Source organism: Squalius cephalus, assembly GCF_949319135.1.
Source record: "Squalius cephalus genome assembly, chromosome: 6".
Classification (NCBI taxonomy): domain Eukaryota; kingdom Metazoa; phylum Chordata; class Actinopteri; order Cypriniformes; family Leuciscidae; genus Squalius; species Squalius cephalus.
In genome coordinates, this window is record NC_137127.1 from 45,497,402 (window position 1) to 45,520,936 (window position 23,535).

The 23,535-nt window shown below is 37.9% G+C and overlaps 1 protein-coding gene across 1 annotated transcript in view; it reads left to right on the forward strand.

Annotated features, from left to right (window-relative positions):
- Nucleotides 1–23,535, forward strand: part of smtla (somatolactin alpha) — a gene marked incomplete at its 5' end in the record, with an annotated part of 92,792 nt that overhangs the window by 44,730 nt on the left and 24,527 nt on the right. Inside the window, one exon of the mRNA XM_079874701.1 lies at nucleotides 16,505–16,628. Coding sequence (XP_079730827.1) covers nucleotides 16,505–16,628 — 124 coding nt within the window. The remainder of the gene's footprint in view (nucleotides 1–16,504; nucleotides 16,629–23,535) is intronic.

Genomic DNA, 23,535 nt, shown 5'->3' on the forward strand with positions numbered 1-23,535 from the left:
TTCGTATTTCACAAGATCAAAATCCCATTTATTAAACCACTTTGACGGATTTACTGCATCCTAACAGGTGGCAGAGAAACGCTTATTTTCTTATTGCGAGCAAAGCCATAAACATAAAGGACTTTAGATATAGTTAGATAAAAATGATCCTAACAAAAGCACAATTCTATATGCATTTATGCACATCCATACTCTCATTTTATGCATAGTAAAATGTCAGTGATGCACAAATGAAATAGGTTTTGTTTACATAAACCGGAAATTGTAACGTGTGAGCATGCAAAAAAAAAAAAAAAAACCTGTATAATTATTTTTTTACAAAGGTCCCTTTAGGGGCTCCATAGAATTGTAATGTGTTTTTTTTTTTGTTGCATTTTTTTTTGTTGCATTTTTAAGACAAAGGTCATTGTGTCACTCTCAATATGAATACGAGACCACAATTTCTTGGTGAAACTGAACAAATCATGATTGTAATACTTTTATTTTGTTTCTGTATTACTGTATATCACCGTATATTTTGCTCCTGTGTATTTTTGTTTTGGTATAATTTTTGTGAAGAATAATCCTCATATGTATCACAACTTGGTGTTCTGGAGAAAACAACAACAACAACAACAACAACAACTTGTGGTTCATGTGTCTTTATGCTGTGAAATATTAACTGATTTTTATAAAGTAAATATAAGAATACCAATATACTGTATTACAGAACAAAAAGTCTTTTCTCCTTAAATACATTTTTTTTACGTTTCCTGCATAATTTATATCTTAATTGAAATTTGCTCCTATTGAATTGTGTTAAAGGAGTTTAGCATTAGGACCAGAGTTTTTATCATTACTGTTTTTTTTCTTCAATCAAGTGTTGCTTTGTTTTTTTTTTATTAGTTATTAGGTCAAAATGTAGGTGAGTGAATGATTCAGCAGTGTGTGCTTCATCATTCACTGTCAACACTGTCTAGTATTGTTTTCAAGTGTACATCTATGGACTTTACATCATGAAACAGACTTGTTGGACCTTAAATGGACACTTCGGCTTAATATTAAAAATCCTTTATTCCTCATTGACTCACCCTCATGTTTTAAACCCATTTGACTTTCCTTTAAGGGTTCCCACTAGATATGATTGCTTTAATGGCTCCTTCTCTCTCATTCTGATGTTGTGGTTAATATGATTCACCAGTGATGCGATGCTGAGCTCTTCATCTGTGATCTTTCTCTTGCTTTAATGAGCCAAGGTCTAGTGCAGAAAGTAAGTTCCCAGAAGACCGTGCACACATCCAAACCACACCTAATAAACTATAAAACTAGCAAAGTTGCTTTAAATTAGAGAAGAAAAAGTGAATGATGTAATTAGTGGGTGGGCTCTCGTTGCAGGAATGTGTCATCAAAGTGCAAGAGTCAGGGTGCACTGAAGGGGAGAGAGAAAGAAAGAGCAGACACTGCAGAAAAGCTCTTCATGAAGCCCATGAGAGAGGGACCCAACATCTCTCCTCCCCTCCCTTACACATTCTCTATTTTTTTCTTTTTACCTCCTGGGTCTTTTTTTCCTCCACCTCCTTTAATGTAAAAAAGAGATCCATTAGAGTTTTGAAGCCTCAGAGGTGATTAAAAATTGACAGCGATGTCGTTAAGAGGAAATAGCGCTTATTGGCTACTAGAAAGGTTTGCATCAATTTATTGCTGAAGTAAAATCTTCATTTGAAGATGGGGGGAATTAAAGAATTACTGAATGGAATTGGTGTAGTTTTTCTGGTCTGCACTGAAAAAAAAAAGGTTTATGGTTTTTTACCCTTTTCCCAGCATGCATTCCGGCATGGTTATTTAATATGACTGCATTGTTTGATCACGTACAGGTTTGGTTTATTATTATTATTTTCAGTAACACTTTATTGTGATGTTCCACTTTAGATATTCTACTGACAGTTAGTTGTCATGTTTCTTATAGTTAGTACAATGTCTAAAGTTGACCATCAAAATAAAGTGTTACGTCCTTAAGTCCTTATGAGTGATATGGGATAATATGCACACTTCAATACACTGGCCAACACCTTTGCATGTGTTGCCATTTATAAACAGGCCAATATGATTGATTGATTGATTGATTGATTGATTGATTGATTGATTTAATGATTTATTGATTGATGGATGATGATAATAATAATAATAATAATAATAATAATAATGAATTGATGGATTTGTTTATTTATGTGTTGCTTGTATCTTTAATATTTTATTTTGACAGGTCTTTCCAGTGTTGCTGATAAGATTACTGTATCTAAATCTAGGCCATATAGTATTTCTAAGTCATAATAGGCACAAAATGGGTACTCTTATCACATTAATGTTTTGAACAAAACTACTTCATCATACAATTTTATTTATTTATTTTATTGCCAAGTTTTTATTTCCTTTATCCAATATCAGAAAACAGTTAGACGTATATACCACACCAGGTTGGGTTGTCCTCTGTGCGGCTGGGATATCGGAGCAGGGAAGAGGGAACAGCAGGAGTGTGATTTTTCTTGTTTTTGTTGTTTAGAACCCTCATTTTTTTTCAATATGCTTTGCCAGTAAATGTCTCCATAAATAATGTATGTCATTGCTTCTGTTTATTTTCTGCGTAATTGCTTTGCCTCCTTTAATTAGTTTATATACATGGTTTATTCCTAGGGGAGGAGCTACAGACTATAAGAGGCTCTGTTTATGGCCATTTAAAAGGAGAACGGTTTCCTTAGTACTGAAGCGAATGTCTTTTGCTTTTTTTTTTTTTTGCTTTAGTTGCTTTTGCTGCTCAAAAGTACTTTTTTTTAATACATTCAAAGACTTCGATGTACAGCGTGTCATACAGTATATGTCTTCAATATTCATCATGATCCTAAAGTGTTTGATTGTGTTCCAAGGATCACTCCAGTCAACAGCTCTGCTGTACTCTTAGCTAATCACTTCAGCATTTTAAAAGCTTCATGTCTTACAGTTAATTAGTATAAAACAGCTTCTAATAGTCTCTGATGAAACTGGTCAAAGATGGGAGATAATTATTAGTCCACTAATGAACACTGTTTGTGTTTTTGCATAAAAAGAGGGTAAACTTGGCTAGATGCATTTATGTCTCTTAAGTGCAATTACTTTGAAATGATTTCTAATTATGTTTTCATAGCATATGCATCTGTGGAAGGAGTTCTTCTTTGAGAGGTTAACCCCAGAGGTCACAGAGCTTACTGCATGCAGACTATTCCAAATGTGATGTTACTTCTGTTGTGCTACAGTATATGTGGCTATATCATTCAGCATTTGATGACATAATTGTCATGCTGCAAGTACATTTGCAGAAAATCAAGTATAAATTGAGCTGAATGTATAATTAATAGCACAGGTCAAAGAAGAATATGTGTGTTATATTCATATTTACATACCAATACCAGTGTGTATACAGGACCATTACAAACGTCCTCAATAATTTATAAAGGCATTTAATATTGAAGCAATACTCCTGAGCTCATAGAGTCATTTCACCTTATGAGAATCTGACTATTCAAAAGTTTGAGGTCATTAAGATATATATATATATATATATTAACTTTTATTCAGCAAGGATTCATTAAATTGAACAAAAGTGACAGTAAAGACATTTATAATGTTACATAATATTTATATTTCAAATTGATGCTTTTTATTTCTTCGCATTTGGTTCCTGAAAAAAAAGTATCACAAAAATATGAGGCAGCACAAGCGTTTACAGCATAATAATAAATTATTCTTGTGCAGCAAATCAGCAAAGAATGATTTCTAAAGGATCATGTGACTGAAGACTGATGCTGAAAATTCAGCATGTTAAAATGTAATACAATAGAAAACAGTTGTTTGAAATAGTAATAATATTTATTACACTCTTTATCTCATAACATTTTCTTGCAATTTTTTTTTTCATTGCAAGTTGATATAAAGTCGCAACTGCATGTTATGAAGTCAGAATTGTGAGATATTAACTTGCAATTCTGTGAAAAAAAGCCTTTTTTCCCCTCAGAATTGGACTTTATATCTCGCAATTTTGAGAAAAAAAATCTCAGAACTGTGAGATAAAAAGTCACAATTATCTTTTAAGCTGTTTTATTATTTGGCGTAAACAAGCTTGCATATATATATATGTGTACTGTATATAGCCTAACCAAACAGTTGTTATTGGGAGGATATTGTCTTTGCAAGGATATGCGCATATTTGTAGTATTACTTTTTGGCATATGTATATTTAGTTTGCAAAGATTTTCTTACAAATCAGCTTTGGACATTGTGCAGGGTATCTTTGTATCTTTTATGTAATGACCCACATGAATACATCATGAACAAAGATGAGAAGAGCGAAAGAGAGAAGAAGAGAAAATCTATGTGATTCCTCCTCCTCTTCGTTTTAACCCAGGCCCCATTACGCCTGAGCAGGGCCGTCCCCGGTCGGACGGGAGGTTATGCAAAAAGACGTTGATGAATCCAGCTGACTTTGATATCTAAATATCGATTTTATTTTTTGGTTTTTCTCCTGCCAATTATGGCGAGGCGAGATAATTCCCTCCAGGTGAAAAGTGGATTGCTTCTATTTTCGTAACATCTCAATATTGTCAAGCTGTTCTTGGCTGATGCAGTATGGATTCCTGCCTGCCTTATCTTTCCTCGTGAAGTCCCATCAAAAGATATTAAAGACACAAGAGGCTGGGAGGCGAGCAATAAACAACCTGGCAATGTCAAAAATGTCATATATCAAAATTCTGACATGACTGTTGTTGGACACTCCACTGCGCTATTTTCTAGCCCCCACATGCAGAATGGAGAAGTGAATGTGAAATGAGTTTTGAATATACTCTCCATTTCACTGGAGTTTCCAGTCATTGTAAATGTGTGTGTCAGTGCGGAGAATGTCACTGCGCTGCTATCTGTCCGAGAGGTGTTGAGCTGCAGTGACAGATGACTATGAGTTGTGTTCGAGGCAGGCAAGGTATGGAAGTAAAACACTCCAGTATCTTGCCCAGCCTTCTCTCTCTTTCACTCTCTATGTCTCTAAAGACCGAGAAATGCAGGCTCTCTAAACTGAGATGGAAAGAGCTTCTCGTGAACTATTCCACCACCCTGGAGTTAGCGTTGTTGGACATATCATCCTCACCACCAATGGACTTTTATTTCACACAAACATCTCCTGGAGTTTCTGTGGTCATTTTGCCCTTTTTTATAGGTAAAATGTTAACCCAGAGTGTCTTAAAAGGATGACACAAAAGTGCCCATAAAAAAGAAATCTGTCATTGTTTACTGTACTAATGTCTAAACCCGTATAGCATGTTAATATGGCATAATGTATTTGGTATTGGCTGACTAGGTCTGCTACGCTGCAAAGCAAAGAAAAAATGGACTTGCTACTGCTAATATATACACAGAGACTGTGCTATCAGAGTTCCTCTGAACCCCTCCACCTCCCCAGCTCCACCTGCCTAGATCTGCTACAGGATTTATGTGTGTATTCATGCAGCAGCAGCATATCTTACATGCTCACAGCAGCGTGTCTGTGCATTTATTAGCAGTATCAAGTCTGATTGATACCGTTGATGAATAGAAAGTTCAGAACAGAATTAGTTTGACTTAGAATATTTTGTAACAACATACATTTCTAGTGCTATAGTCAATGTGTGAGGAACAGATTTTAAAAATGTTGCTAATCAACCATTGTAACGTTCATTTTATGGAAAAGAGCAGCTCGATCATTTCACAAAACATCTTCTTTTGTGTCCTAGAATTACTAAAATAATTTTTGGGGTAACAAAAAAAATGACCACCTACTGTATCTGAACAATTATTTTTGGTGAACCGATTAAAACACATTTGAGTCACTGTGATTTTATGGTACTTTTATGGTACTTTTATGGTACGTTCCAATTTTGGAGCTTTGGTCGCAAAAACTTTGAATTGTTCCTTTATCTGAATAGAGTAAACTGAATACCACGTGGGATAGCGATATATACGCCTGCATACTATCATTTCTTTCTCATTAATTTGAACTTCTTGACTTCTGATTGGCAGGGTTGGTCTAGTTATCCACATTAACCAGCATCTGGTATAAACACTTGCCAAACTCACACTAACTATCCTCCGCTCCTCTTTCAGACAGCATGACTGGATTTGTAATGATGCTTGATCGCTCAGAACCAGCGAGCCCAACTCAGGACGGCTTAAAAGTGGCACACAGAGGCGTCAGGCTTCTCCTGAGCTTGAGCTGCATAAATCTGTAATTTGACAGCCAAGATTTGTTGGGACTGTTGAGACGTCTCACCCCGGGGCCTGCGAGCTGGTGAGATTTAATTTTCTCTATTCTTTCAAGTTCTTTTTATTGTTATTACTAATTAACATCCCATCTATAATTTAATTTTTGAGACTAGACTCTGGGATTTAGCCAATATCAAATATGCAGGCTTAATTGTATTTTTGGAAAGTTTAGTAAATCAATTTGCCCCGACTGAAAATATATATTTTTTTATGCTAAATGCTTGGCCTTGTTTGCCTCTTTCAGAACATGCAAAGGTTTCAACCACATAAAATAACAATTTGCAAGCACAATTGGCATGGGATCACACGGTTGTGTTATTTCCTGCGCATGGTAACCAAACTGATATGCGCAGACAGGCGACAGAGGGGGTCATTACCGGCGCCTTGCACTTTTTAATGGAGGCAAATGTGTTTCCTCTGCAACTATCAGAGAGAACGGAGAGGAACAAAGAGCTTCCCCCTACTCAGCAGCATACTAATGCAAGAGAAATGCATTTCTTTGTCCAGAAAATACTGTCCTCATTATTTACCGTGCACTGCTAGGCAAACTTTTGCAGTGGCCTAATGGAAGGTACAAATGCAAATGAAGGGTTTAAACAATTTTGTTTGCTTTTCTATTGTCACGCAAATGGGCAGTTTAGGAAGAAATTCTCTCAGGAAATTCCCCTGAGCCGTGAGATGATTCCACCGGAGCCGCCGGACGCTCCGTGAGCTCTGTGTGAACACAGAATAGATGAGCTACAACAATACACCATCACAGCACTTTCATACACAGCACTTATTAAACGGGTCACAACCATAGAACTTTATCACTTTATTTTTTCCCTGCGAGGTCCGCTAATAATGCTAATAAGACATTTTTTTTTTTTTGTTGTGCCATTGTCGCCTTCCTGGGCGAATTAAAGTGACAGTAATAATAAAAATCTCACGTCGTTCCAAAACTGACATCCATGAAACACACAAAGTTATTTTCCATACAAAGAACATTGTATGGAGGGAAAAAGCACCATAACACTAGTCAATACGATGTATGCACTACAATCTTTTAAAGGTAGGCTATACAATAGCTTTATTGTCAGGGTTCTGTCTGTTTATTCTTGATTTGGTGAGCTCTGAGACTCCTATTGTCTTGTTTTGTCAATGTGAGTTGTTGTTGTGTGTGGAGCGTGTTGTTCGGATCAGCACTTCAGTCTACAGTAGCTTGGTTTCGGTTCTGTGTCGGGATTCGGCATTTATGCTCCATGTTTTTGTCTTCTGTTGTGAGATTTGAGTTCGCTCGGGCCGTACACTTGTGTGTTGTTGTGTTCTGTGTAGCACTCGGTTCATGTTTACATCAGGACGCATGTTTTCATTATGTGAACACGTGGGTTATGAGTGTCCTCATTAGCATTTGTGTCATGTTTTGTTTGAACACATTGCTTGTCATGTTTGTTTCTTTGTGGCACGTGTTCTCCTATCTGTTGTCTTGACCCCTCCCATCTTGTTATCTGATTAGTGGTTCAATTACCAATAATTATTGCTGGTCATTTATTCTCCTTGTGTTTGCAGTCCTGTGCCAGTTCGTCGTCAAACGTTCCAGTTGTGTGTTGCCCTGCATGGTCAAGCTTTCCCGCACTAGTTTTTGCTTTATTTTTTATAACAAATAAAAGCACATCATTCTGCACCTAGAGTCCTCGCCTCATCCCTTACCCAAAAACTGACATTGATATGCTGAATTTTTTATTTTTATTTGTATTTATTTTTTTATTATTTACTCTAAGTCTTGTTGAACAGCTACGGTGGCCATCACTTTCACTGCATGGAAAGAGTAGGTTTGACAGCCTGCAGACCATCTCTGTTTCCCAAGACAGAAGTTATAAAAGTTTCGAAATACATGACAAAAGTTTCATTTTTGGTAAAATATTCCTGCAAGGCACTATTCTCTGCAAAGCTGCGGTAGAACATTATGTACTGTGAAAAGTGTTGTAATGAATTATAAAAATATATACATTAATATTAAATGAATCCGGTTTTGAATATACTGTACCTACACTGAAGAAATCATCATGTGGTTCCATATAAATGAGTTGATTTTTTTTTTTCCAAGTCAAAAACATTATTTAAGGGGGTGATGAAATGCAGTTTCAGATCTTTATATTTGTTTATGGAGGGTAGCTTATGAAGTTAGCGGTATGAGGGTAGTTTTTTTTGCACCAACAATGTTTAAATATTTGTAAAAATGATCATTTTCACTTAGCCAAAAACAAAAGGCCCGGTAACGCTTTGGCAAACTTCATTGCACCATATTTATGCTAACATTAGAGGAAAATTGTGACACCACATCTGAAGCGATTTCAAATCCTGGCATTTCAGGAAGGTGGAAATCAAAAATTCCTGTTACACTTTATTTCCATAGTCCACTTTAGACATTCTTCTAACTATTAGTAATTTTGCAACTACATGTCATCTACAGTAGCAGTCATTAGAAGACTGTTAGATTAGAGTTCGGGTTAGAATAAGTTGTCATACTTGTAAAGTTACTTATAGTCAATATAATGTCTGTTGAGGAGCATCACAATAAAGTGTTAGCAGATAGTAATCAGAAAGTCTACTAATACTCTAATGAGAGTTAGTTGACATGTAGTAGCAAAAGTTACTTGTTATAGTCAACAGAATGTTCAAAAGCAACATCAAAATAAAGTGTTGCCATATTTTTTTTTTTCTCAGCACACACAGGGCAGACATCTAGCAAACATTCACAAAACTGTTTGTTTGGGTGTTGGTGTTGTGTGAATTATCACTTTTTTTCTAAACTCTTACAAGATTTATCAGATTGAACAAGGCAACAATGGCCACATTTACAGTGTAGTTCAGTGATGTTGTGTCATTCCTCCTCCAGTCCATCTAAAAGAGAGCGTGTGCGGTTGTGCATGTTGTCATGTGCCTATCCACGTGTGTACAGTAGCATGTGTCACATGGCATTATGCACCTCTAGAGATGCTGACTCCTATGCCACACATGTGTGTAATCTGCAGGCTGTCTGTAAGGTGTGTCTGCTGTTTGCATCCAGATCTTCAGATTATGAGCGCCAATTGCCTGTAATGGACTGACAGTCAGATCAGAAGTGGCACGCACTCAGACATAAGGGAATAATCTATGTGTGAAAGTGCTGATAGGCCACTTTAATTGCTCCGGCCAGGTGCAGACAGCTTGCAATCTGGTCTGTGAGTCCCTGTGTTTTGCTTTCTAAAATTATCCCTTTGACAAGCAATTTGGGATTTAAAGCAGATTTAGATAAGAACAAGAGAGAGATGTTGTGTGTCCACTGTACATGTTGGTAATCCTCAGCATCACAGCCAGAGAAGGGGATGTTTTAGCATTGCAATCTATTAACCATCTCTCGCTGATTCTCTACCTCTCACAAAGGAAACAGCAGGTGCTGGGAAAACCAGTGATCAGCGGGTTACAAAGCTCCGGCTCAATCCCTTCCTCTCAACACTGAGGGAGCAATTCTCGATCGAGGTTGTCTCTCACGGATATCCTCTCGGTTTGTCTGAAATCCGTTCACCTAAACACCAGTACAATAGACTGCGGGAAGCAATACATCTCACACAAACTAAACCACAGCTGTGAGAGAATCAGTGACTGCTCAAAAAACATCTAAAACCTTGTTCGAAACAAACCTGGGTGATGTGGGATGAAATAAAAGTGTCAGCATATTACAGAGATTTCTGAAGGATCATGCACTGAAGATTCACAGGAATAAACCAAATTATTAAAAGAAAAACCAGGATAACACTTTATTTTGATGGTCATTCTACTAACTAAAGTAACTTTGCAACTATATGTCAATTAGCAGCCATTAGAGTATTAGTAGACTGTCTGTGTAATATCTGCTAACACTTTATCTTGATGCTCCTCAACAGACATTCTACTGACTATAAGTAACTTTGCAACTACATGTCAACTTATTCTACTAACCCGAACCCTAACCTAACAGTCTACTAATACTCTAATGAGAGTAAGTTGACATGTAGTTGCAAAGTTACTTATAATTAGTAGAATGTCTAAATAGGACCATTGCAATAAAGTGTAACTGAAATCAGTATTTGAAATTGCAATAATACATCACAACATTACCATTTTTTTCTGTATTTTTGTTTTAAAAAAGTGCAGCTTTGCTGAGCATAAGGCTTCTTTCAAAAGCATCACCAACCCCTAAATATCTACATATTTACTGTCCCCATAAATCAAGAGAACCACACTGGTTCACTGTAGATTTATCATGTCACATTTCTACAAGAGCCCATGTGGAGAAGAAAGTAAACTAGCATCTGAAGCACAGGTTTCCTTATCTCTGTTGAGATGGAAGACAGAGTCTGTTTTCCTCTCTGCCTCCCACCATCCCCAGGTGTGTATTCCCCTGACGCTCGTGTGTGTGTATGTGTGTGTGAGTGAGTGGTCTGCCTCCCCTGACTGTTGCTTTGTTTAGCTTCGTGTATGGTAAGAGCTCCTTACCGCTGTCAGACCCCTCTTCTCCTCCTTGGCCCTTGAAGCCGGCTGGAGGTTTTTTTGTGCTCTCAAGTGTCGCTCCATTGTCAACTGTTGCCTTGATATTCAAATGGGTTTCACTGGCTTGAAGGGGGTGAGAAAGATAGAGGGCAAGAATGATAAATACACCTTCAGTAGAAAGCACACACGCTCTGTAAAACATGAGGAAGTACTCTAATCACAAAGGTGGGAGAGAAGAGGAACACGAGAGCAGGATGAAAGCGAAAAAGAGAAAGAGAGGGTACATGATAGCACCGGTTATAGTGACGGCGTGGCCAATGGTGGAAAATCTTCATTAGCACCACAGACACCATTCATGGAGAATGGATAAACACAATATATACTGTATATATAAGTAGGTGTGAGATATTGACCTCGCACACCTACGTGTATATATTGTAAACAGTATTGTGTTTATCCATTCTCCATGAATGGTGTCTGTGGTGCTAATGAAGATTTTCCACCATTCTCCATATTTTCTGGGATTTTGTCAATAACAATAATAAGATGAGGCCCGTCATGGACAGCTGACTCTTAGAGTGAATCACATTCTTCATATTTTGTGTGGTGATTAGTTCACAGAAGTGATAGAAATTAACTTTTCCTCTATGAGGCACTGTTTTGCTCCCTTAATCTGATTTCCAAGAGATGTTTAGCTTTATAATGGACATTTGTATAACCTTATAAGATGTATGCATCATATTTTATGTCAAAATGAAATCGGTATTAAAAAAAAAAAAAACTAAAGTGGCACAGAGCTGCTTCTGAAGTGGGATTTACTGTAGATATATTCACACAGACTGTTGCAGCTCCGAGCTGGCTTGCATGCATTTGCACTGCATCTATAAATGCATAAGTAATGCTTAGAGATTTTTATTTTAAATTAAAAAATAAATACTTTAAATATGAAACTGAAACCGCCATTATGTGTCGTCAAGTCACTGGGTGTTTCTCAAAACCAAGAATGCAAAGAACGGACTTGTGTTCTTGGGGAGAACGCTCTTGCTAGTTGTTCTTGGAAGAATGAACTCACAAGGTGACGAGCACACAGAACGCTGCTGACAGTTTGAGACGATGTGTTCTTGCTGGTATTGCGCCGTCTGCAGTACCCAAACATAACGAGAATTATTGACGATGACAGCCAGGCTTTATCGCCCAAGCCTACCCTCAGCTCAGTCGAGTCTGTGAGCAGACTGGCCGGTTGGCTCGCTAGCTAACTTAACACCCGCAGGCGCTTATGGAGATTCTCACTTCCGAAAACGTTTGAGGACATTTTCGATTCGCCATAAATTTTCGTAAAAATGCCAATATTTGAAGTGAATTTGAATTTGAAGTAGCCTGGGTGCCAGCCCGAACCCCGCCCACAACATTTTTTGGTCGGGAAGTTCGGTCTGGACTCGATCCATTGAGGAGTAATTATGCTCGGCTCCTAGAAGGCCGAGCCAATCAAATTGCCAGGGCGGGCTTTAATCGATGATGGACAGATGGTCTGCGGTTACGTAATCACCCACGTCACCAAAGAGCGCTTGATTTGAATTAGTTTACAACAAAGGCGACTGCAGCTGGAGAATTGAGATTTCACGAGTTCACACTTACAAATAAGTCAGATAGAATAAATGCGTAGGCTATATGAGATGTCACGAGTTCACACACATAAGTAAGATAGAATAAATGCGTATATGACGTGCTGTCCGAGGAGAGGGCTGTGGGCTCGGTAGCCATACTCCCCCCATATTCCTGGTTGTGAGAGAACAAGACAAGAGTGAGGATTCGGGGTGGTGGAGGGACCGAGGGATGCTGAAAAACTGTCAAGGAGTGTTAGGTAAGTTGACAGAGTGAATATGCTTCCTCGGTAACGTTAGACATGGTATTGTTTGATGACAAGTTTATTGGATTGATTATTTGTACGTGCTCCTCCCGAACTTTGTTTATGAAACATCATGTGTAGATTCCGCCATCGCGTCTGTTATAGAAGATATCGACAGTGCATTCATTTTAAAAGAGGAACAGAGAGCCGCGACATTTTGTTGGTTGAAAATATGAATGAAGAACATGCGTCATTTACTCCGTTGCTCTGATTGGTTGTAGGTCTATCCAATTGAGTGCAGAGGTGTTTTTTTTTCCTAGTTCGGTTGAGACACGCCCCATAATCAAATCTCTATGGAGCGGTATCAGACTCACATTCTGACTAGAATATGAGTATGACGAAGTCAGGCTAAATTTGAAGTGAATTTAATGATGAAACAGCGTACGAAATTGTAGAAAAACGACTTACTGTATTGACCTGCCTCTCCTTCCTCGAATGCCGAAATGAATGCTGGGATATTTCTGCCGTCAAGTTCACACAAGTTACCAACCGATGCATCCTCGGTAAAATGGGATTTTTAACCGTTCTTGCCAAAATGCAAACTTGTGTATTGGGACAGTACTTGGGCCACAAAAGATGACGTTTCACAAGAACACAAGTACAGACAAGAACACAGATTGAGAACGGCCCACTATCTTAATAAATTGAATAATTGAGTCATTCAAACAATTTGTTCAAACAGCTGATTCATTTGGTCATTGAATCATTCATTAAACTGATTTGTTCAAAACACGCATTCATTCAGTAAAAAAGAACCGAGGCATGAAAATGGCCATGGTTTTGTTAAGCGAGTTATTCATTAGCCACTATTCGCTTGTTAAGTCGTGATGTAAGGAATACCGTTTCCGGGTTCAAGCCTCCACTCGTTTTAAGCGAGAATACTGTATCAACAGCCATTTATGAGCGTTACTTATTCTCGTACATTTAAGTTAAGCTTTTATAAACCCATTGTGTACATTACAGCCTTTGGGCTCATAGCATGCTGGACACCAATATTTTAATGGTACATAAAATATGAATTACTGTCTAGAAATAAAGGTTAGGATCATGATTTTCCTGAAGTTTTACAGCACACTGTGAGTGTATATTGTATTAGTATCATTTGTTGTTTGCTTTTTTTGGCATCTGATAGGGCGTTTGGATACGGAAACGGTGACGTCATACTAAATGAGTGGATATGTAAAAAAAAAATAGAAGAATAACAAAGTGCAGTAAATGGTATTTGCACTCCAAACTTGTGTGTTTATGATAATTTATGAAAATAATATGCTATCAAAAAACAGTTTTCAACATAAAGCAACTGTTTTTGTATAGCTTAGCACTGGAAGCCTTGCATATTCAAGTTGAAAACATGGCCACATTCAATGCTGTGTTGTTAAAGGGTTAGTTCACCCAAAAATGGAAGTTCTTTCATTAATTAATTACTCACTCTAATGTCGTTCCAAACTCGTGAGACTTTTGTTTGTCTTCAACACAAATGAAGATCTGAGAGCTTTCTGTCCCTCAATAGACAGCTACACGACTACCACTTTGACGCTTCAAAAATATCATAAAGAGATCGCATCCAAATCTTTATATGATAAACCTACTGACTTAGGCTTTTACTCAGAAATAATGACATGAGGGTGAGTAATTAATGACAGAACTTTCAGTTTTGGGTAAACTATCCCTTTAACCGAACACTAAACAAGCCCGTGAGCGGATATTTAGTCTAGCAGATCTGAAGAAGAGATCCAACTTCAGAAGTAACTCTTCCTCCATCTGTACACCAAAATCGTGACATGCTATTTTTTTCTAACGAAATACTGGACTTAAATTCAGATCCACCAACCCCCCAATATTAAATAGCTACCATAAACATGCATTTGGTTCCATATGTTCACCCAGGATATTATTACTATAGCTGGTGAAAACAGGACCGTAGGAAGTGCAACATTCTCAGCTCTTACGACACAGAGCACGCAAGTGGGTGCAGGACTCTCTGTGCATATTTGTGTGTGTGTGTGTGTGTGCATCTCTCCATTGTAGCCCGTATAGTACATACTGTAACAGAGATGTGTGACATGCTTTCTCAAAAGACACTGCAAAACATCTCCAACATAATGAGTTTTAATTAAGTCCCCTGCTTTATCTCATTTTACAAAGGAGAACTTCGGATGCCTCCTCCAATGTGCTTTAATGAATTGTTTGGAGAATTTTGCAGAGGCACGCTGATAAAGTTTTGCACATAATATGGTCCCCATCTCTGTATTGACTTTCCAGGGTCTTACAAACGCTTCCACTCCTCTGCATCCCTCTTTCCCTAAAGAAAAGCACAAAAATTCATTATTGATGTCACAGCATTTGTTATTGTATTAGCTCTGGTTTGTCACACCGGGAAAACAGAGTAGTCTTTCTTGTGTGAACTGAAGCAGACAGTATCCCTCCTAATGGAATACGAGTATATTGAGTACCTCTGCATTTCCTTCGGGCAAGTCAACCTTAATGCGAGCACTAAGGAAATATTGGGAAAGACAAGAAAGGTAGAATGAAACAATAAAAAAGAAGGACAATATGAACAGACAGCAAATGGGTCTGAAAGTAAGAGGCCATGTCCTCAGTTCTAAAATGCTTTTATGTATATATTACAGCATATAAGTATTTAAAATTGATTTCACTGCTTTTGCATCATGCTCACTTTGTACACGGTTAAAACAAGTTCTGCTAACAGTTCTCTTCGGGTTAGTCTTCCATCGGCAGGCGTCTAGGGCCAGTATGAGCAGTGCTCCGGAGCGATGGAGATAGTTTGCATTTTGTATGCTAAAAAAATCAATCTACCGTATTCTGTCATTCGATTTGATCCACCTCTTGCCCTGTGAGAAGCCGGTCTCATCTCTAATACTTCACCGGGAAGGTTCTGCCCCCTTCCCGGGCCTGATCTTGGTGTGTGATCCGGACCTCCTTAATATGGATCTCATGCGTCCAGCACCTTAGGTTCCTCCAGAGCCGGTGTGTTTGACTCGTGCCTCTGTACGACCTCTCTACAAGCTGTGAAAAGTTGCTTATTGATTGACTAAGACGAGAAGCCTCAGGCAAAGTTTAGGTAAAGGCTACTTTCAGTTATTCTGAGATGTGGTGAGATATGTTCAGAGTCTTTAGGCGGTTTCTCCAGCTCCTCGGACTTTCAGGTTTGATTGCACTGCTTCCCAATATGCTCTGCAGAAACCATATCTGAATAAAACAAATCTGACAACCCAGCGATGGTAAACCCAGTGGTAATTATTTCAGTGATTCAAAAACAAGAACAAGTAATGCAGTAGTCCAAAACCTCCCTTTGATTTTCTTCCCCTATTTCGATGACTATTTTGTTCTGTAGAATTAAGTCTCGTAACAGCAGACCGAAAGGGGTTCTGCTCAGGCCTCGCGCTTTGGAAGTCGTAAGCTTTCATTTTTCTACAGTGTGTGCTTTTTAAATGCCTCATTACTCTCGCAACGGGACTCAGTAGTGGTGGTACAAAGCTCCAAAAGCACTTTATACGAGGTATAAGGATGGGAACGCTGGCCCGCGATTCCCTGCTGTTCCCTCTGTCGGACAGCTAAAGGCAGGGTGGTGAGATTCAGAAGACCGCCTTGCCTGTGTGACATCTTTGCTTAGACACATTAAAGGTCTGAGCTTCTGAGATGTTCCTCTGTTGCCTCCTCTCTTGATCAGACATCCCTGTTTGCCAGAGGGACAGTGGGAAGTGGGTCGTGTTTTCATTTTTGTTTCTTTGGATGTGGTACTGACAGGGTCTTGAGAACCTTCCCATCTTTATTTCTCTTTTGCAGCCAACCTGATAGTGGGGTATGGGTCCACGTGGAGGTGTCTAATGAGAGACGCAGGGAGCGTGGGAGAACAGCAGGCTCGCTGGAGGGGTCTACACCAAAGGCCGAGACTACAGAGGAGCTGAGAGTGAGAAACAACTGTGGTGGAAGCAGAAAAAATAGAAAGCTGGCCAGATGGACAGAGAGCAAATCCTCAGCGGTCTCCAGGGAGGAAAACAGGGACTTGGGAAGAGCAGGTGGAAGATAATAAATACATGACCTTCTCTGATTGAAATGAGTGTTTAGAGGACTGCCATAAAAGACAACAGTGAACGCAAGCAATTATGTTGTAATTTAAACCGTGATATCTGTAATTCATGGTAAATTTTGTCACTCTTTAGATTAGGGTCCAATTCTCATTATTAACTAAATATTAACTCTGATTTTTGCCTCAATAAACTCCTAATTATTGCTCAATAATACTGTAGTTAGTAAGATGGTTGTTAAGTTTAGGTATGGGTGTAGGATTTATAGGGATGTAGAATAAGGTCAGGCAGAATTAGGCATTAATATGTTCGTTATAAGTACTAATAAACAGCCAATATCCTAGTAATATGCATGCTAATAAGCAACTAGTTAATAGTGAGAATTGGACTGTTACTGTAAATGTGATGTAAATCTTTGATATCTGTTCTTTTGCAATGCATTTATGTCAAACCTGAGGTGCATGCTTGTCAGCAAAAACATGGATTATTCTACCACAGGATTTCTACTTCTAGTTTACTTTTTGTTTGATTTATAGGCATTGTTGACCTCAAAATGAAAATTCTGTCATTATTCACTCACCTTTATGTAATTTCAAACCCTTAAAGTCAGCATGAAACAGAAGTTCTGACAGTGGTTCCTTCCCTATTGTGACATACAGTATATCCAAGCGAAATGGCTTCTCAAACAAGAACAAATAAGGACTTGTTTTTTTTCTGTCTGGAATTGGTTGGATGGTTGTGGTTTGCTATTGGTGGATCTCATGTGAGTGACAAGTTGCACTGCCCTCATCATCGGAGAAGAGAAGAGATGCTGCAAGAAGGAGGGGAAGTATTTTGATTAACGATTAAGAGGCCACGCAAAAAAAAAAAAAAAAAAAAGATATATATATATATATATATATATATATATGATGTGCACAGATAAAGTATTTATAATAAATACTGCAATATTCCATAAAAAATAAGAATTGACTATTTTGATTTCATGGTGACTTTAAACACCATAAAAGTATTTGGTCCATGTTACTCTGTATTTCTTGTCTTATGAAGCAATACAGATTTTTTTTGAGAAATAGAGTAAAATTTAAAGGGATAGTTGCCCAAAAAATGAAAAAGCTGTCATAATTGTCTGACCCTAATGTAATTTCAAACCTATATGACTTACTTTCTTATGTGGAAGACAAAAGAAGATATTTTTATTTGCCTAGTCATCCTAACCTTATCCCTACCCCTAAACCTAACCATAAGCCATAAATTATCCTAGGGAAATTATAGGTTGATAACACTGATGTAGAAACACACATCCATGGTTGTAAGCCTAAACTTCACACAAACTGTAAACTTGTCCTTCAAATCTGATTGGTCGATTTGAATATTTTTTCCAGGATCAACAAAGATGTTGACCCATGAACATGTTGCACTTGGTGAAATCAGGTTCATCCCCAAGGCTGAGAGATTATGCTACTCATCTGGGAGAACAGTCAATTAAGCTCTCACAGATTTAATAGCAAAGATAGAATCAAAACATGTTGTTTCTATTGTATAAAACACACTTTTTTATGGATGTTCTGCAACAGCACAAAAATGCAGATCTGTGCTATTCTCAGCCCCGTCTGTAATCGACTTCCACCGTAGACCAGGCCTGAGGAGTAGCAGAGAGAGCCAGAGTTAGGACTTTTTCAAATCAAAGGCAGGTTTTTGGGATGACTGTCAATGATTTCTTCCCTGCCAAGAGTTTCTGAGGCCTGATTTGTATTAGTGTACAGCTGTCTGAGCAGCTGAGACCGATATTCAGCCGAGTCGGCAGCGGTCATTGAACCATTGATTCAGACTTCTAGGTGTGAGCTGATGGATAACCTTGATTTTAAAGAAGCAGAAAGATGTATAATTATAATAAATAGCAAAGAGAAGATAAATGAGATTAGGCAGTATAACTCAAAGGGATAGTTCACTCAAAAATTAAAATTAGCCCATGATTAACTCACCCTCAATTCATCCTAGGTGTACATGACATTTTCCTTTAAGACGAATACAATCGGAGTTATACTGAAAAAAAAAAAAAAAAAAAAAAAAAAAAGTCCTGTCTCTTCCAAGCTTTATAATGGCCGTTTCTGTTTTAAAGTCCATCTATCCATCATAAAAGTGCTCCACACAGCTCCTGTGGGTTAAAAAAGGCCTTCTGAAGTGAAGCGATGCGTTTGTGTGTAGCATCTGGACCAATCAGACACACACAAATTATTCATTATATTTAATGAATAATCCAGCCAACTCACTCTCCCAACAAAGATCTATGAAACTTCCCCCAAAACTAACATCACAAATGAATCTAACACACTGGCAAAACTCGGTGTCCTGTTACAGGACACATTAAGACTGATAAGAAGTTCTACGACCCCTCTTACTGAGAAGGAGCAATAAACCCTGTTAATCCTATATATTCTATATATAATAGGGCTGGGTATTGACACAAATTTCACAATTCGATTCGATTTCGATTCACAAGCTTGCAATTCGATTCTATTTCGATTTGATGCGATTCGATTCAATATTGATTATTTTGGGTATCAGGTACAATACATGGCAAATTTTCTCAAGGAAAACAAATCTCTTAACTAATGCTGTAAACTATGGGAGTCAGTTGTAGCCTATAGGCTTCATTAGCCTACTATAATATTGAAGGTAAAAAAATTAAGTGATTTGTAAATTTACAATTTACAATTTGTAAATTATAAATTACACTTTTATTTATTTTTAAAATAATAAAGTTATATGAAATATAAACATTTAAATGGTGGCTGTCATAAAAAACTGCCAGATTTATTCAAACATGCATTAAAAATGGAAGAATATTAAAAAGTATAATGAATATGTAATATGGTGCATATATTTAGCAAAATGCTCCTCTCTACAGTTCATTTGTTTGCTGACTAACGAGTTTATGGTCACTGGATATGTTTTTTCTGAGGTAAATGTGACGTTACATGACATTGTTTACAAGCTGATTTACTGACGTCTTTCCCGGGTTGAAACACTGATTGATCCATGCCACATGATACGGATTTCGATAAGTTGTACTCTACCTTTTAACACACTTTCAGATGCTCATTCATGTTTATTTCACGCGGTAACTGGTATTATTAAGGCGTAAGAGAAGATCACGTGCTTCTGCTTCTCTTGAGCTGCGCCAGAGCGATCTCACGCCACAGCGCCAAAACGGTATTTATGTTTTTGAATTTCGTAAGAAAATGGACGTAATTTGAAATCTGAGACTTTGTTTCATATCAATAGTAACAAAGCACAAATATTATTGCGATTTATTGGATGGGATGTGCTCTACAATGTTACATTCATTCATCAACTGAAAACAGGATGACTAATCGATTCTTGGGATTTAAGAATCGATATCGGTTCGTAAAAATGAGAATCGATTAAAACCGAGAAATCGATATTTTTTACCCAGCCCTAATATATAACCACCAGTGATGCGCGGGTTGATCCGAAATGAGCGGGTGCCTGCGGTCACCCGTGGTCACCCGCGGTTACGAGTCATCCAAAAATATTTTTAATGATATTCGGGTTGCGGTCGGTCGGGTCGTTTGAAATAAAGATGCCAATTAAACCTTTGTAATTTCTATAGTACAAGAGAGCATATGAGCGGAGTGGAGCGGTGAGAATCTCCGCTCATCACTCACGGAACTGTTCACCCCTCCGCTCCTCCGCTCCTCCGCTCCCCCGCTCAAAGCTACATCAGGCTGCTCCGCTCATATCGCTCAGCGCTCAACGCAGTTTGCTCCGCGCTCCACTCAAATCGCCCCCTGCTCGCTCCAAAAAAGGAAAAAAAATCTACATGTATATCACTTTTAGCTTAGACCACAGCCTTACCTCCTAAAGAACTAATGAGCAACAACAACATTTTTCAAATAGAAATGTTTTATTTCAAATTACAAATTAGGCCTATGTAAGAAGGAATAGCCTACAAAGTCCTGTAAAATTAAACGAATTAATGGGCCTAATAATATAAATAACAATTATATAAACAAAAATATAGCCTACATAAAAATTTTAAAAGTAAATTTACTATTAGGCCAGAATTTTGATAAGTGAACTTTTGCGCAACGCGCACGATTAAAATTTAAATGGGCTTATCCTATATCCATTGTAGGCCTACACACAAACTGCTGTAAAATAAAACGAATAAATGGGCCTAATAATATAAATAAAATGTATATAAACAAAAAATATAAAAAAATATACGTAAACGTTTTAAAAGTAGACTAAATTAACTATAAGGCCAACATTCTTATAGCCTAACTGATTTTTTGCGCAGCGCGCAGGATTAAAATTTAAAAATGGGCTTGTATCAATTGTTTGAATATATTATTTACACTTTGTTACAAGTTACCGTATTCAATTTGCTAACCTTTTGCTTTCTTCCCAGCGTGTTCACATAGCACACTGCATGTTTTCGAGAGATGTGTCTTTTTAGATTCCAAAATGAATCTTTACTGACTGAAACGATGTCTCCATATTCGTTTTCTTCTACCACATTATAGTTAGTTTTATATTATAGTACACCTGTATGACTTCTTATTTTCCTTTTTGAAGTAGGCTACTTTTTGAACTCCATTATTGAGCCGAATTTTTGACTGAAAATAGAATCCATCTTGCAGTCATCAACAGTAGACTGAGTCAGGCTAGACTGAGCATGCTTCAGAATCGTGGTGTGCGCGGAGCAAAATTGGAGGGGGAAATAGGGCGACGCTCCGTCCTTTTAAAAATGCCGCTCTGCGCTCTGTCCAAGATCCGCCCGCTCGGGCTCCCCGCTCGCTCCCGCTCCACTCCGCTCACATGCTCCACAATTTTCTATGAAATACATAGGCCTACACTTTATTGGCTGAATAACTGGCGCGAAGATGACGCACGAGCTCAGTCTGCAGGTAGAGATGGAGGCGGCAAGAGAAAAGTTGAAGACTGGGGAGTGGAAGCTCCGCAAATAGCCTACACACAAAGTGTGGGAGACATTTGCCGAAATAATGAAAGATGATGACCAAAGTGCTGGTTTTGTCATGTGTACTTCTTGCTATGCATTTACTACTTTAAAAAATTGCGGGTCAGGAAGCGGGTCGGGTACAATATTTTCTTCTTTTTTTTTTTGCGGTCCGAGTTGCGGGCGGGTTAGTTGAAAACATCGGTCGGGTGCGGGTTGTTTATACATTGACCCGCGCATCACTGATAACCACTTGAGAAATGTATAAACGTATCTAATTTTCCCATCTCATGATTTTCCTTTTATGTGGTTTGGCCTATGTATTCTTGTAAACTCTATTGTGTTAATATTTCAGACTTTGCATACTATGGTCAACCAAAATCATATGTGTGGCATGTTTGGTCTCTATAAACTCCAGTCTTCGTTTCCCATTTGTTAATTTACATTACATTTTGCTAACTTTGTAACGCATTAGTATTATAAGTATCTTGAAGATTATTTTCTTAAACACCCAATAAAATTACACATTCAAATGGCATGCTAGAACACAATGGGTCGTAAAAATTTCCCTCCAAAGGGAAAATTTCTTATTGGCTCACACACACCTCCAGAGGGTGTGACATCTTCACGCTTTAAAAATCACTGATCACAAGATCAGCTCTCTTACTCTCTTCTGGAATCCTGATGTGAAGATGATGCTGAACTAGAAGTTTTCTTAGGACCCCCAAGCTTGTGCCAGACTACGGCCTTGTCTTTCCATTCACCAAAGATCCTCTGACTCCCACTGGTTCTCTCTCATCAAGACAACATCAGCAAAGATCAACTGGAGCCTCAACAAATTGCATCAGGACAGTTTATTTCAAATGTGTGAGACATGCAAGTATCAAACTTAGTCTCATTATTTGATACATTATCTTGACCACTTTTAAAGAAGGGCGTGTTAGAACTAAACTGATGGTTTGCTCAAGGCTGTTGATCTGCTGAATTTCAAACAATGCTATAACTTCTTGCTTCTCTGTATTCTGCTTCAGCTCTCTTTCCCTTGGTAAACTGTATGTATGTGTATGTTAGGGTAGTTTACGTGTTTAGTCTAGTTAATAAAGTCTTGTTCATGTCACACGTAAATTTGTCTCAAGCTCATATCTGGAGTCTCTAATCATAGATCTTGATTACTGGCTCTTAGTAGTACTGTAAAGTAAGAAAGACATTTCTCATGCCCTAGAAATGTACATTTCTTAGTGTTCACAGGACAAACAGGTTAATTGATTGTAATATTAATTTACAACATTAAGTTAATTATATTAACTGATCCAAATATTCATTATAAATGATAACAAGTTATTATTGATTATTAATATTTCATAGAGCTAATTTGCTACATGTGTAAGAAAAATATTAATATTTAAAACTATATAAAGTAAAATAACTAGCTTCCAGCCAAACTGTCAGGCTTCTTGGTGGATGAAGTAGGAGGCAAACTCGAAGATGAAGTATTCCAAGGTTTTAATTCTCAAATATAACAGATACACAAAAACAGGGAGCGTGTGCTCAGAACAGGAACCTAACATTAAACATTGACCGACAAGTGAAGAGTGAAAACCAGGAACTTAAATACACACACAGATGAACACAAGACAGGTGATGCAGATAATGATGATGAACCGGTGGGTAATGAAGGGAGTGAGTTCAGGTGTGGAAACAAGGAGGATTCTGGGAACTGTAGTGCAGACAGGACGATGACAGACAGTGAATGTGACACAAACAAACATACGGATTCCATTGTCTAAAGTACAACTTATGTG